At 43.4% G+C, this 16,027-nt stretch overlaps 2 protein-coding genes across 8 annotated transcripts in view; both read left to right on the forward strand.

Moving 5' to 3' along the window:
- LOC138958861 (uncharacterized) overlaps positions 1-16,027 on the forward strand; it is a 316,763-nt gene that overhangs the window by 106,506 nt on the left and 194,230 nt on the right. The window lies entirely within an intron of this gene.
- The window catches only part of LOC138958887 (unconventional prefoldin RPB5 interactor-like), a 63,734-nt gene that overhangs the window by 38,648 nt on the left and 9,059 nt on the right, over positions 1-16,027 (forward strand). For all 7 annotated transcript variants that reach the window (XR_011453544.1, XR_011453546.1, XR_011453543.1 and 4 more), the window contains 2 exons: positions 6,182-6,368; positions 9,289-9,585. Coding sequence is in view for 4 of the 7 variants with exons in the window: in XM_070330217.1 (XP_070186318.1) it covers positions 6,182-6,368; positions 9,289-9,585 (484 nt within the window). In the remaining 3 variants the exon portion in view is untranslated. The remainder of the gene's footprint in view (positions 1-6,181; positions 6,369-9,288; positions 9,586-16,027) is intronic.

The following is a 16,027-nucleotide window of genomic DNA, read 5'->3' on the forward strand; positions in this document are numbered from 1 at the left end:
AGACGTTCAAGCACTTTTGCGAAAGAACATTGTTGAGGGTCCGTCTATTGTCTTTCACAGATACCACGAAAAAGACAAAACACACATTCGTGGTAATCAGGACAAACCGGTACAGGCTGTTCAGGGATTTGATGCGCTGTATTTAGCTGCACTCATGCAAGACATGCCCACAGAGCACCCTGTCATTCGTAGAAAAGAAAACGCTTTTAAAGCGGAAAAAAACAGATCCCTACGGTCAGCTAGCTCGGGAATGGTTGGAGTGGGTTATGGATTCAATCGGGTTGATATAGTGTGATATTTATGTACCTGATCATCTAAAAGAACATTTCAGTGAAATGCAGCCTATTTTCAAAAATGAGTCTGTCAGCTGAGAACAGATCGGGGATTTTATGAAAGACTACGCTGAAAAAACACAAGCTTTTATCCCAACCACGCCGTACACTTGTAGGGAGTTACCACGGTGAACAAATTCTGCTAGCTACACCCCTCTTGTTTTGGTACGTGCAACACGGGTTGATTGTTAAAACATCACGCTGATCGTAGAGTATCAACCCAAAACCTGTTTCCGTCAGTTTGGTGACAGCGTTTCAAACGCAAGACGAGCAGGAGACCAAGACTCATCAAAAACTATCTTAGCTGAAACTTTCAAACTGCTCAGTAACTCAGTCTACGGGAAAACCTTAACTAACTTGACCAACCATCGTGATATTCATTACGTTTTGTCTGATAAGGCCTCAAAACTGATCAACAATGGTCGTTTTCAAAAACTAACAGAAGTAACAGATTCTGTCACTGAAGTAGAGATGGTTAAAAAAAATCAACTGGTCACTCCCCTCTCAGATTGGTTACTTTGTTTACCAGTACGCTAAACTACGCATGTTGGAGTTTCATTTTGATTTTCTAGATAAGTTTGTGTCCAGAGCCGACTACCAGCTTTTGGAAATGGATACAGATTCTCTATACATGGCGCTTAGCGCTTCAACGTTAGAAGAGGTGGTTCGTCCTGAACTGCGAGAGCAGTTTTACCAAGTGTATAACCAATGGTTACCCGCACAAGCCTGTGACCAACCAACATGTTCTAGCATGTGAGGTCTTGTGTCTCTGTGGACAACCAATACTCAGACGTGATCAGTCTCTAACCTAACATTATGTATGACTGACTGTAGAACAACTCGTGTTCGGTGTAAAATGTACTTGCGATGTTTATAACACCTACATAAAACCAACAGGTAGCTATCTGAGTCTAGTTGTTAAAGCTTTTTATATTTTTGTAAATCAGCTCTCATCTCTCCCGCCTCACCAGTCGAGCTAACTCCTCCACCCACCCCACACCATTTGTCTAGCACTAATCTAAGCATTAAACCCTAATCAACCCTCGGGGTAGGCAAACCACCTCCTATTAAACTTCTCTAACTGCTGGCCACCTCTGGTGGTTTTATCGGCGAGGGGGCTCCGCAAAGAGTAGGGGTACCATTTTTATCGCCTTATCCTGACACCTCTGATAGTTATTAGCGTCATAAAAGAGAGTGCTCCGCGAAGCGCGGATAGTAATCCTGTCATTACCCCAGCTGGAGTGGTCATTAGTACCGAGCAACAGGTACAGGCACATGAAATCACATGACAAAATATAAAACGCAATAAACCGTTTATCCGCAATATCTCCTTATCACTACTTAAACACAGGCACCTTAACCTATAACCTTCTATCAAAATACGGCTGCGCGGCTGCGCAGCTGCGCAAGGCATGAGGCATACCTCTCCCTACTACTGATGTGTCAGGTACTGTAGATGACACAGTGTGTGTGATGTGTCAGGGTGTGAGGTACTGTAGGTGACACAGTGTGTGTGATGTGTGAGGTACTGTAGGTCACACAGTCTGTGTGATGTGTCAGGGTGTGAGGTACTGTAGGTGACAGTGTGTGTGATGTGTCAGTTACTGTAGGTGACACAGTGTGTGTGATGTGTCAGGGTGTGAGGTACTGTAGGTGACACAGTCTGTGTGATGTGTCAGGGTGTGAGGTACTGTAGGTGACACAGTCTGTGTGATGTGTCAGGGTGTGAGATACTGTAGGTGACACAGTGTGTGTGTTGTGTCAGGTACTGTAGGTGATACAGTGTGTGTGATGTGTCAGGATGTGAGGTACTGAAGGGGACACAGTGTGTGTGATGTGTCAGGATGTGAGGTACTGTAGGTGACACAGTGTGTGTGACGTGTCAGGATGTGAGTTACTGTAGGTTACACAGTGTGTGTGACGTGTCAGGGTGTGAGGTACTGTAGGTGACACAGTGTGTGTGATGTGTCAGGATGTGAGGTACTGTAGGTGACACAGTGTGTGTGATGTGTCGGGGTGTGAGGTACTGTAGGTGACACAGTGTGTGTGATGTGTCGGGGTGTGAGGTACTGTAGGTGACACAGTGTGTGTGATGTGTCAGGATGTGAGGTACTGTAGATGACAGTGTGTGTGACGTGTCAGGATGTGAGGTACTGTAAGTGACACAGTGTGTGTGTGATGTGTCAGGATGTGAGGTACTGTAGATCAATCAATCAATCAAATCAAAATTAAGCTTATATAGCGCGTATTCCGTGGGTACAGTTCTAAGCGCTTGTCAAAGAGTTGTCAACATAGGACTAACAAAGAAACTAACATCTTCAGACGGACACGAACCCTATCACACACTAGCAAACCCTGGTAAACATAGAACAAACAACTGTTTAACAACGATGTACACATCAATAGCTAGGTCCAAACAAAATAATATTAAGCACAAAGAAAACACCTCTCACAGAGCACAGCACAAGAATGTCTTTTGGGGCACAACACATCACGTCGAGCATGAAAGTCGCAGCCAGCTACGGGAAGAACTGAGTCTTCAACCTACTCTTGAACGCGTCAAGAGAGGGGCTCTGACGAAGCTCAAGCGGCAGGGAGTTCCAGACGAACGGGCCCGCGGAGGGGAATGCACGCTGACCAGCAGATGCGAGTTTCGAGCGAGGGATGTGGAGGCGGAGAGGGTCAGCAGCAGAACGAAGGGGACGGTCGGAGGGCTGGGTGTACAGGTCCAGGGAAGATTGAAGGTACTCGGGAGCAGAGTCGTTGAGACACTTGTAGACCAGAGTGGACAGTTTGTAGGAGATTCGGGTGTTGACAGGGAGCCAGTGCAAGGAGCGAAGTAGGGGGGTGATGTGGTCTCGCTTCGTCTTCCTCAACGTCAGCCTGGCAGCGGCGTTCTGGACTCGTTGTAGGCCATGAATGGATGAGGCGGGGAGGCCGGCCAGAAGGGAGTTGCAGTAGTCCAGACGACTGAAGATGAGGGAGACAACCAGCTTGACACAGGCGTCGTGGGTGAGGTAGCGACGGATGGAGGCGATGCGTCGTAGGTGGAAAAAGCAGGTCTTGATGATGAAGGAGATGTGTGTCTGCATGGAGAGAGTGGAGTCGAGAAAGACGCCAAGGCTCTTGACAGCAGGGGAGAATGGAACAGTCGCGTCATCCAGCTGGAGGTCGGTCACAGTGAGGGAAGCAATCTTCTGTCGTGTTCCAACGAGAAGGGCCTCCGTCTTCTCACTGTTCAGCTTCAACTTGTTCTCAGTCATCCAGTTCTTGATGTGTCAGTGTGTGTGATGTGTCAGGATGTGAGGTACTGTGGGTGACACAGTGTGTGTGATGTGTCAGGATGTGAGGTACTGTAGGTGACACAGTGTGTGTGTGATGTGTCAGGATGTGAGGTACTGTAGATGACACAGTGTGTGTGATGTGTCAGGATGTAAGGTACTGTAGATGACACAGTGTGTGTGATGTGTCAGGATGTGAGGTACTGTAGGTGACACAGTGTGTGTGATGTGTCAGGATGTGAGGTACTGTAGGTGACACAGTGTGTGTGTGACGTGTCAGGATGTGAGGTACTGTAGGTGACACAGTGTGTGTGTGATGTGTCAGGATGTGAGGTACTGTAGGTGACACAGTGTGTGTGATGTGTCAGGATGTGAGGTACTGTAGGTGACACAGTGTGTGTGATGTGTCAGGATGTGAGGTACTGTAGGTGACACAGTGTGTGTGATGTGTCAGGATGTGAGGTACTGTAGGTGACACAGTGTGTGTGTGATGTGTCAGGGTGTAAGGTACTGTAGGGGACACAGTGTGTGTGATGTGTCAGGATGTGAGGTACTGTAGGTGACACAGTGTGTGTGATGTGTCAGGATGTGTTTTACTGTAGGTGACACAGTGTGTGTGTGATGTGTCAGGGTGTAAGGTACTGTAGGTGACACAGTGTGTGTGTGATGTGTCAGGGTGTAAGGTACTGTAGGTGACACAGTGTGTGTGATGTGTCAGGATGTGAGGTACTGTAGGTGACACAGTGTGTGTGATGTGTCAGGGTGTAAGGTACTTTAGGTGACACAGTGTGTGTGACGTGTCAGGTACTGTAGGTGACACAGTGTGTGTGATGTGTGAGATACTGTAGGTGACACAGTGTGTGTGATGTGTCGGGGTGTGAGGTACTGTAGGTGACACAGTGTGTGTGACATGTCAGGGTGTAAGGTACTTTAGGTGACACAGTGTGTGTGATGTGTGAGATACTGTAGGTGACACAGTGTGTGTGATGTGTCGGGGTGTGAGGTACTGTAGGTGACACAGTGTGTGTGACATGTCAGGGTGTAAGGTACTTTAGGTGACACAGTGTGTGTGTGATGTGTCAGGGTGTAAGGTACTGTAGGTGACACAGTGTGTGTGATGTGTCAGGATGTGAGGTACTGTAGGTGACACAGTGTGTGTGATGTGTCGGGGTGTGAGGTACTGTAGATGACACAGTGTGTGTGACGTGTCAGGTACTGTAGGTGACACAGTGTGTGTGATGTGTCGGGGTGTGAGGTACTGTAGGTGACACAGTGTGTGTGATGTGTCGGGGTGTGAGGTACTGTAGGTGACACAGTGTGTGTGATGTGTCAGGATGTGAGGTACTGTAGTTGACACAGTGTGTGTGTGATGTGTCAGGGTGTAAGGTACTGTAGGGGACACAGTGTGTGTGATGTGTCAGGATGTGAGGTACTGTAGGTGACACAGTGTGTGTGATGTGTCAGGATGTGAGGTACTGTAGGTGACACAGTGTGTGTGTGATGTGTCAGGGTGTAAGGTACTGTAGGTGACACAGTGTGTGTGTGATGTGTCAGGGTGTAAGGTACTGTAGGTGACACAGTGTGTGTGATGTGTCAGGATGTGAGGTACTGTAGGTGACACAGTGTGTGTGACATGTCAGGGTGTAAGGTACTTTAGGTGACACAGTGTGTGTGACGTGTCAGGTACTGTAGGTGACACAGTGTGTGTGATGTGTGAGATACTGTAGGTGACACAGTGTGTGTGATGTGTCGGGGTGTGAGGTACTTTAGGTGACACAGTGTGTGTGACATGTCAGGGTGTGAGGTACTGTAGATGACACAGTGTGTGTGATGTGTCAGGGTGTAAGGTACTTTAGGTGACACAGTGTGTGTGACATGTCAGGGTGTGAGGTACTGTAGATGACACAGTGTGTGTGATGTGTCAGGATGTGAGGTACTGTAGATGACACAGTGTGTGTGATGTGTCAGGATGTGAGGTACTGTAGGTGACACAGTGTGTGTGACGTGTCAGGTACTGTAGGTGACACAGTGTGTGTGATGTGTCAGGATGTGAGGTACTGTAGGTGACACAGTGTGTGTGATGTGTCAGGATGTGAGGTACTGTAGGTGACACAGTGTGTGTGATGTGTCAGGTACTGTAGGTGACACAGTGTGTGTGTGACGTGTCAGGGTGTAAGGTACTGTAGGTGACACAGTGTGTGTGATGTGTCAGGGTGTAAGGTACTGTAGGTGACACAGTGTGTGTGATGTGTCAGGTACTGTAGGTGACACAGTGTGTGTGACATGTCAGGGTGGGAGATAATGTAGGTGACACAATGTGTGTGACATATCAGGGTGTTGCAACACTCAAGATTTAAATTGATACAACTTGATGTTTTCAGACAAAGCTTGAGACACATGACACAGCGTACTGAGAGCAACGAGCCATGTTGCAACACTCAAGATTTAAATTCATACAACTTGAAATTTTCAGACAAAGCTTGAGACACATGACACAGCGTACTGAGAGCAATGAGCCATGTTGCAACAATGAAGAAGATTTAAACTGATACAATTGTAACTTTTCAGACAAAGCTTGCGACACACGACACAGCGTACTGAGAGCAGGCGTGGTGCTGAGGGCTACTCGTCATCAGAAGAGTCCACCAGTCAGGAGGAGGAAGAGGAGGAGGAGGAAGAGGGGGAGGAACCTGTTGGCCAAACACAGAGGGTCAAGGTCATCCGCTTTTCTCACACCACACTTCCAGATGATTCTGTAAGAAAGCTTTGGAAGAATGTTATTCTTCTGTATCCACACAACATTATATGTGAAATGCTGTATTCTTGATGACAAATGCTATATTCTTGCAATGTCATATAAACTTGGCCAAAAAATTATTGCAACAAATTTCAAACCCAAATTAAAGCATTAATCCCCGTGTCATTTCATTAAAACTGTATATGCCAGTTAAGACCGTTCACTTAACCTCCAGGATCACCTTTTGGATTAAATATTTATTTTACGGGGATCACGTGACCGCCGCTCAAGTAAGGGTACCCTCAAAATCGACCAGACAAAAACAGAAGAGCCGAATGAAAAATTGACAAGAAATCACAATAGGCAAAACTTTGCAACTTTGACATACGAGAAGAAAGTCAAACCAATTATCTACCCTGAATAGATTGTTTTGTTTTGCTACCTTGCGTATTTCGCGTGCTATGCTATTCCTACTGATGCAAGTGTTGATCGCAAGAGCGGTCAAAAACGGGACTTTTTGCGTCATTTTTTAGAGGTATCATGACAAAAAAGTCTGCACTTTAGCAATGACTTGGTGGATTGCTTTGACACTTTTGGAATATTTTACCAACATACTAGAGATGCTTCGAGCGAAATTATGGATTGTTACAGGTGTTTGTCAAAATGTTATGCAATTTTTCGAAAGAAGTTTTTAATCTCGTCATAGGATTGTTCCCTTGGGTCCAAAAAATTCATGACTTTGCATGTCTTTAGAAAAATGATTGATACACACACTGCCAAAGTTTTATGTGCATGTAAGCACTGACGCAAATTTGCTGGGCCTGTAAACACGCTACATACAGTCGAACTCGCTTAAGACGAATCACTGGGATCGGGAAATAAGTTCGTCTTAATCGAAATTCGCATTAAGAGAATTGATTGATTTTTTTACTGTCACAATTTTAGAAGTAAAATTTAAAAAGTCGTGTAAAAGCATGTACATGTACATTCTGATCAATCTCCGATTTCATGGTGTCCACCAGTTCTGGTGCATGTACTACCCTGGCCAAGTTTCCTCTCAAGACATCAAAGAGACCGCCCCATAGGTTAAACTCCTCATAGGTTAAACTCGGTCACTGACCCGGGTGCAGGAAGTGTTTCCTCTCTCATATGAAAGGGGAACCACCTCTGATAGCTAAAACTGGGTCAATGACCCCTGGGAAGGTCAGTGTCTATAAAGAAGGCCACCCAGCCATCACAATGGACCTGCCTTTGATCTCGCCTCACACGCAGATCCTTGTAACCTTGTGACTTTTAGAGACAAAGCGGGGTTCGTTATGCACATGATATGATATGTCATCTCGGGACGAGTTTAAAGATTTCGTCATAAGCGTGAGTAAATTACAGACATTATGCATGCTTGGGAATCCAAAAAGTGCTCGTTATAAGCATAAATTCGTTACAAAGAATTCGTTTCAAGCATTTTTTTTAAGCATGAAGAAAGAGGTATTCAGTTGGGAACTTAAAAACTAATACGTTATAAGTCAAAATTCGTAACTAGCGTGTTCGTTTTAGGTGGGTTCGACTGTATTTAAGCGATGATTCTGGTGCCACAGCGATGCCCAGCCAAGCGTGACCGTAGCATGTTTTAAGTGGCACCCAGCGATAACAGCTATAAGCGCGAAACAGCGTGAACGTTCCATTTTTTTCTCATGTGTTTGCATGACTAGCAAATTAACGCCAGCGGCTACACGCAAATGAAACTTAGACAGAAACCCCCCGCGGGTTAGGGGGAAGAATTTACCCGATGCTCCCCAGCATGTCGTAAGAGGCGACTAACGGATTCTGTTTCTCTTTTTACCCTTGTTAAGTGTTTCTTGTATAGAATATAGTCAATTTTTGTAAATATTTTAGTCAAGCAGTATGTAAGAAATGTTAAGTCCTTTGTACTGGACACTTGCATTCTCCCAGTAAGGTAATACATTGTACTACGTTGCAAGCCCCTGGAGCAAATTTTTGATTAGTGCTTTTGTGAACAAGAAACAATTGACAAGTGGCTCTATCCATCTCCCCCCTTTCCCCGTCGTGATATAACCTTCGTGGTTGAAAACGACGTTAAACACCAAATAAAGAAAGAACTTAGACAGAATCTGTATCAATCATTTATCTGTGGATATACAAAGTCATGAATTTTTTTAAGACAAGTGAACAATCCTATGACAAGTTTAACAACATTTTCCGAAACATTGCCTCACATCTGGATAAACAACCGTAACGATCCAAACTTTCACACGAAGTATCTCCAGTATGTTGGTAAAATATTCCGAAAGTTTCAAAGAAATCCACCAAGTCATTGCTAAAATGTAGCGCTTTTTGACATGATACCCATAAAAATTGACGTAAAACGTTCCGTTTTTTGACCGCTCTTGCGATCGACACCTGCATCAGTAGGAATAGCATAGCACGCGAAATACGCAAGTTAGCAAAACAAAACAATCTGTTCAGGGTAGATAATTGGTTTGACTTTCTTCTCGTATGTCAAAGTTGCAAAGATTTGCCTATTGTGATTTCTTGTCAATTTTTCATTCGGCTCTTCCGTTTTTGTCTGGTCGATTTTGAGGGTACCCTTACTTGAGCGGCGGTCACGTGATCCCTGTAAAAGAAATATTTAATCCAAAAGGTGATCCTGGAGGTTAAGTGAACGGTCTTAACTGGCATATACAGTTTTCATTAAATGACACAGGAATTAATGCTTTAATTTGAGTTTGAAATTTGTTGCAATAATATTTTTGCCAACTTTATGTGAAATGCTATATTCTTGCAACATCATATGTCAAATGCTTAATTCTTGCAACATCATATGTTGTCAAATGCTTTATTCTTGCAACATCATATGATGTCAAATGCTGTATTCTTGCAACATTGTACAATGTGAAATGTTGTTTCCTATTGTTGACAGGTGGACAGAGGGGTAGGGAGAAGTGAGAGCGCCACAGAGGATACACTGGCATCCATCCAAAGCCCGGCGGATGTATACCGCTTGGTGAAAGCCTCGCCCCCCTCCATTCTGAGGACCAGGCACTCGCACGCTGGTCACCGCCACACTGACCCGTCACAGTTTGGGGACGGTCAAGGCAAAAAGGTCACCTTTGACCCTAGCGGTGGCGTGACCTTTGGCCCTAGTGGTGGGACAACGCTCAAAGATGACGCTGGAACCAAGGACAAAGCTGACCCGTTTCACGTCTCAACACATAAGGTTGTGTGTGTGTGTTTGTTTTCCTGTATTTTATTCTCATACTTGTCTCAGTGTCTCTGTGCAATCACACAGTTGTTTGTGTCTTTGTGCTAGCACACAGTTGTTTGTGTCTTTGTGCTATCACACAGTTGTTTGTGTCTATGTGCTATCACACAGTTGTTTGTGTCTATGTGCTATCACACAGTTGTTTGTGTCTATGTGCTATCACACAGTTGTTTGTGTCTATGTGCTATCACACAGTTGTTTGTGTCTCTGTGCAATCACACAGTTGTTTGTGTCTCTGTGCTATCACACAGTTGTTTGTGTCTCTGTGCTATCACACAGTTGTTTGTGTCTATGTGCTATCACACAGTTGTTTGTGTCTCTGTGCTATCACACAGTTGTTTGTGTCTCTGTGCTATCACACAGTTGTTTGTGTCTATGTGCTATCACACAGTTGTTTGTGTCTCTGTGCTATCACACAGTTGTTTGTGTCTATGTGCAATCACACAGTTGTTTGTGTCTATGTGCTATCACACAGTTGTTTGTGTCTCTGTGCTATCACACAGTTGTTTGTGTCTCTGTGCAATCACACAGTTGTTTGTGTCTCTGTGCAATCACACAGTTGTTTGTGTCTATGTGCTATCACACAGTTGTTTGTGTCTCTGTGCTATCACACAGTTGTTTGTGTCTCTGTGCAATCACACAGTTGTTTGTGTCTCTGTGCTATCACACAGTTGTTTGTGTCTTTGTGCTATCACACAGTTGTTTGTGTCTCTGTGCAATCACACAGTTGTTTGTGTCTTTGTGCAATCACACAGTTGTTTGTGTCTTTGTGCAATCACACAGTTGTTTGTGTCTATGTGCTATCACACAGTTGTTTGTGTCTATGTGCTATCACACAGTTGTTTGTGTCTATGTGCTATCACACAGTTGTTTGTGTCTCTGTGCAATCACACAGTTGTTTGTGTCTATGTGCTATCACACAGTTGTTTGTGTCTCTGTGCTATCACACAGTTGTTTGTGTCTCTGTGCAATCACACAGTTGTTTGTGTCTATGTGCAATCACACAGTTGTTTGTGTCTATGTGCTATCACACAGTTGTTTGTGTCTATGTCAGAGCACACAGTTGTTTGTGTCTATGTGCTATCACACAGTTGTTTGTGTCTATGTCAGAGCACACAGTTGTTTGTGTCTATGTGCAATCACACAGTTGTTTGTGTCTATGTGCTATCACACAGTTGTTTGTGTTTATGTCAGAGCACACAGTTGTTTGTGTCTATGTCAGAGCACACAGTTGTTTGTGTCTATGTGCTATCACACAGTTGTTTGTGTCTATGTCAGAGCACACAGTTGTTTGTGTCTATGTGCAATCACACAGTTGTTTGTGTCTATGTGCTATCACACAGTTGTTTGTGTCTATGTCAGAGCACACAGTTGTTTGTGTCTCTGTGCTATCACACAGTTGTTTGTGTCTATGTGCTATCACACAGTTGTTTGTGTCTATGTCAGAGCACACAGTTGTTTGTGTCTATGTGCTATCACACAGTTGTTTGTGTCTATGTCAGAGCACACAGTTGTTTGTGTCTCTGTGCTATCACACAGTTGTTTGTGTCTCTGTGCTATCACACAGTTGTTTGTGTCTATGTGCTATCACACAGTTGTTTGTGTCTATGTCAGAGCACACAGTTGTTTGTGTCTATGTGCTATCACACAGTTGTTTGTGTCTATGTGCTATCACACAGTTGTTTGTGTCTATGTGCAATCACACAGTTGTTTGTGTCTATGTCAGAGCACACAGTTGTTTGTGTCTCTGTGCTATCACACAGTTGTTTGTGTCTATGTCAGAGCACACAGTTGTTTGTGTCTCTGTGCTATCACACAGTTGTTTGTGTCTATGTCAGAGCACACAGTTGTTTGTGTCTCTGTGCTATCACACAGTTGTTTGTGTCTCTGTGCTATCACACAGTTGTTTGTGTCTATGTGCTATCACACAGTTGTTTGTGTCTATGTCAGAGCACACAGTTGTTTGTGTCTATGTGCTATCACACAGTTGTTTGTGTCTATGTGCTATCACACAGTTGTTTGTGTCTATGTGCTATCACACAGTTGTTTGTGTCTATGTGCAATCACACAGTTGTTTGTCTCTATGTGCAATCACACAGGTTTTTGTGTCTCTGTGCTATCACACAGTTGTTTGTGTCTATGTCAGAGCACACAGTTGTTTGTGTCTCTGTGCTATCACACAGTTGTTTGTGTCTATGTCAGAGCACACAGTTGTTTGTGTCTCTGTGCTATCACACAGTTGTTTGTGTCTATGTGCAATCACACAGTTGTTTGTGTCTCTGTGCTATCACACAGTTGTTTGTGTCTATGTCAGAGCACACAGTTGTTTGTGTCTCTGTGCTATCACACAGTTGTTTGTGTCTATGTCAGAGCACACAGTTGTTTGTGTCTCTGTGCTATCACACAGTTGTTTGTGTCTATGTGCAATCACACAGTTGTTTGTGTCTATGTGCTATCACACAGTTGTTAGTGTCTATGTCAGAGCACACAGTTGTTTGTGTCTCTGTGCTATCACACAGTTGTTTGTGTCTTTGTGCAATCACACAGTTGTTTGTGTCTATGTCAGAGCACACAGTTGTTTGTGTCTCTGTGCTATCACACAGTTGTTTGTGTCTTTGTGCAATCACACAGTTGTTTGTGTCTATGTCAGAGCACACAGTTGTTTGTGTCTCTGTGCTATCACACAGTTGTTTGTGTCTATGTCAGAGCACACAGTTGTTTGTGTCTCTGTGCTATCACACAGTTGTTTGTGTCTCTGTGCTATCACACAGTTGTTTGTGTCTATGTGCTATCACACAGTTGTTTGTGTCTATGTCAGAGCACACAGTTGTTTGTGTCTATGTGCAATCACACAGTTGTTTGTGTCTATGTGCTATCACACAGTTGTTTGTGTCTATGTGCTATCACACAGTTGTTAGTGTCTATGTCAGAGCACACAGTTGTTTGTGTCTTTGTGCTATCACACAGTTGTTTGTGTCTCTGTGCAATCACACAGTTGTTTGTGTCTTTGTGCAATCACACAGTTGTTTGTGTCTATGTGCTATCACACAGTTGTTTGTGTCTTTGTGCAATCACACAGTTGTTTGTGTCTCTGTGCTATCACACAGTTGTTTGTGTCTTTGTGCAATCACACAGTTGTTTGTGTCTCTGTGCAATCACACAGTTGTTTGTGTCTTTGTGCTATCACACAGTTGTTTGTGTCTCTGTGCAATCACACAGTTGTTTGTGTCTATGTGCTATCACACAGTTGTTTGTGTCTCTGTGCAATCACACAGTTGTTTGTGTCTATGTGCAATCACACAGTTGTTTGTGTCTTTGTGCTATCACACAGTTGTTTGTGTCTCTGTGCTATCACACAGTTGTTTGTGTCTCTGTGCAATCACACAGTTGTTTGTGTCTTTGTGCAATCACACAGTTGTTTGTGTCTCTGTGCAATCACACAGTTGTTTGTGTCTATGTGCTATCACACAGTTGTTTGTGTCTCTGTGCAATCACACAGTTGTTTGTGTCTATGTGCAATCACACAGTTGTTTGTGTCTTTGTGCTATCACACAGTTGTTTGTGTCTCTGTGCTATCACACAGTTGTTTGTGTCTCTGTGCAATCACACAGTTGTTTGTGTCTATGTGCTATCACACAGTTGTTTGTGTCTTTGTGCTATCACACAGTTGTTTGTGTCTCTGTGCTATCACACAGTTGTTTGTGTCTATGTGCAATCACACAGTTGTTTGTGTCTTTGTGCTATCACACAGTTGTTTGTGTCTCTGTGCTATCACACAGTTGTTTGTGTCTCTGTGCTATCACACAGTTGTTTGTGTCTCTGTGCAATCACACAGTTGTTTGTGTCTATGTGCAATCACACAGTTGTTTGTGTCTTTGTGCTATCACACAGTTGTTTGTGTCTATGTGCAATCACACAGTTGTTTGTGTCTCTGTGCTATCACACAGTTGTTTGTGTCTATGTGCTATCACACAGTTGTTTGTGTCTATGTGCAATCACACAGTTGTTTGTGTCTTTGTGCAATCACACAGTTGTTTGTGTCTATGTGCAATCACACAGTTGTTTGTGTCTTTGTGCAATCACACAGTTGTTTGTGTCTATGTGCAATCACACAGTTGTTTGTGTCTCTGTGCAATCACACAGTTGTTTGTGTCTATGTGCTATCACACAGTTGTTTGTGTCTTTGTGCAATCACACAGTTGTTTGTGTCTCTGTGCTATCACACAGTTGTTTGTGTCTTTGTGCAATCACACAGTTGTTTGTGTCTATGTGCTATCACACAGTTGTTTGTGTCTTTGTGCAATCACACAGTTGTTTGTGTCTCTGTGCAATCACACAGTTGTTTGTGTCTATGTGCAATCACACAGTTGTTTGTGTCTATGTGCAATCACACAGTTGTTTGTGTCTATGTGCAATCACACAGTTGTTTGTGTCTTTGTGCAATCACACAGTTGTTTGTGTCTCTGTGCAATCACACAGTTGTTTGTGTCTTTGTGCAATCACACAGTTGTTTGTGTCTCTGTGCAATCACACAGTTGTTTGTGTCTATGTGCTATCACACAGTTGTTTGTGTCTATGTGCAATCACACAGTTGTTTGTCTCTATGTGCTATCACACAGTTGTTAGTGTCTTTATGCTAGCACACAGTTGTTTGTGTCTATATGCTAGCACACAGTTGTTTGTGTCTATGTGCAATCACACAGTTGTTTGTGTCTATATGCTAGCACACAGTTGTTTGTGTCTATATGCTAGCACACAGTTGTTTGTGTCTATATGCTAGCACACAGTTGTTTGTGTCTATATGCTAGCACACAGTTGTTTGTGTCTATATGCTAGCACACAGTTGTTTGTGTCTATATGCTAGCACACAGTTGTTTGTGTCTATATGCTAGCACACAGTTGTTTGTGTCTATGTGCAATCACACAGTTGTTTGTGTCTATCTGCTAGCACACAGTTGTTTGTGTCTATATGCTAGCACACAGTTGTTTGTGTCTATATGCTAGCACACAGTTGTTTGTGTCTATATGCTAGCACACAGTTGTTTGTGTCTATGTGCAATCACACAGTTGTTTGTGTCTATATGCTAGCACACAGTTGTTTGTGTCTATATGCTAGCACACAGTTGTTTGTGTCTATATGCTAGCACACAGTTGTTTGTGTCTATATGCTAGCACACAGTTGTTTGTGTCTATATGCTAGCACACAGTTGTTTGTGTCTATGTGCAATCACACAGTTGTTTGTGTCTATGTGCTATCACACAGTTGTTTGTGTCTATGTGCTATCACACAGTTGTTTGTGTCTATGTGCTATCACACAGTTGTTTGTGTCTCTGTGCTATCACACAGTTGTTTGTGTCTATGTGCAATCACACAGTTGTTTGTGTCTATGTGCAATCACACAGTTGTTTGTGTCTATGTGCTATCACACAGTTGTTTGTGTCTCTGTGCTATCACACAGTTGTTTGTGTCTATGTGCAATCACACAGTTGTTTGTGTCTATGTGCTATCACACAGTTGTTTGTGTCTTTGTGCAATCACACAGTTGTTTGTGTCTGTGCTATCACACAGTTGTTTGTGTCTATGTGCAATCACACAGTTGTTTGTGTCTTTGTGCTATCACACAGTTGTTTGTGTCTATGTGCAATCACACAGTTGTTTGTGTCTATGTGCTATCACACAGTTGTTTGTGTCTCTGTGCTATCACACAGTTGTTTGTGTCTATGTGCAATCACACAGTTGTTTGTGTCTATGTGCTATCACACAGTTGTTTGTGTCTTTGTGCAATCACACAGTTGTTTGTGTCTCTGTGCTATCACACAGTTGTTTGTGTCTTTGTGCAATCACACAGTTGTTTGTGTCTCTGTGCTATCACACAGTTGTTTGTGTCTCTGTGCTATCACACAGTTGTTTGTGTCTATGTCAGAGCACACAGTTGTTTGTGTCTTTGTGCAATCACACAGTTGTTTGTGTCTATGTGCTATCACACAGTTGTTTGTGTCTCTGTACAATCACACAGTTGTTTGTGTCTATGTCAGAGCACACAGTTGTTTGTGTCTTTGTGCAATCACACAGTTGTTTGTGTCTTTGTGCAATCACACAGTTGTTTGTGTCTCTGTGCAATCACACAGGTTTTTGTGTCTCTGTGCTATCACACAGTTGTTTGTGTCTTTGTGCAATCACACAGTTGTTTGTGTCTCTGTGCTATCACACAGTTGTTTGTGTCTTTGTGCAATCACACAGTTGTTTGTGTCTCTGTGCAATCACACAGGTTTTTGTGTCTCTGTGCTATCACACAGTTGTTTGTGTCTCTGTGCTATCACACAGTTGTTTGTGTCTATGTGAGAGCACACAGTTGTTTGTGTCTATGTCAGAGCACACAGTTGTTTGTGTCTATGT

This window comes from Littorina saxatilis, linkage group LG1 (genome assembly GCF_037325665.1).
Source record: "Littorina saxatilis isolate snail1 linkage group LG1, US_GU_Lsax_2.0, whole genome shotgun sequence".
Lineage (NCBI taxonomy): Eukaryota > Metazoa > Mollusca > Gastropoda > Littorinimorpha > Littorinidae > Littorina > Littorina saxatilis.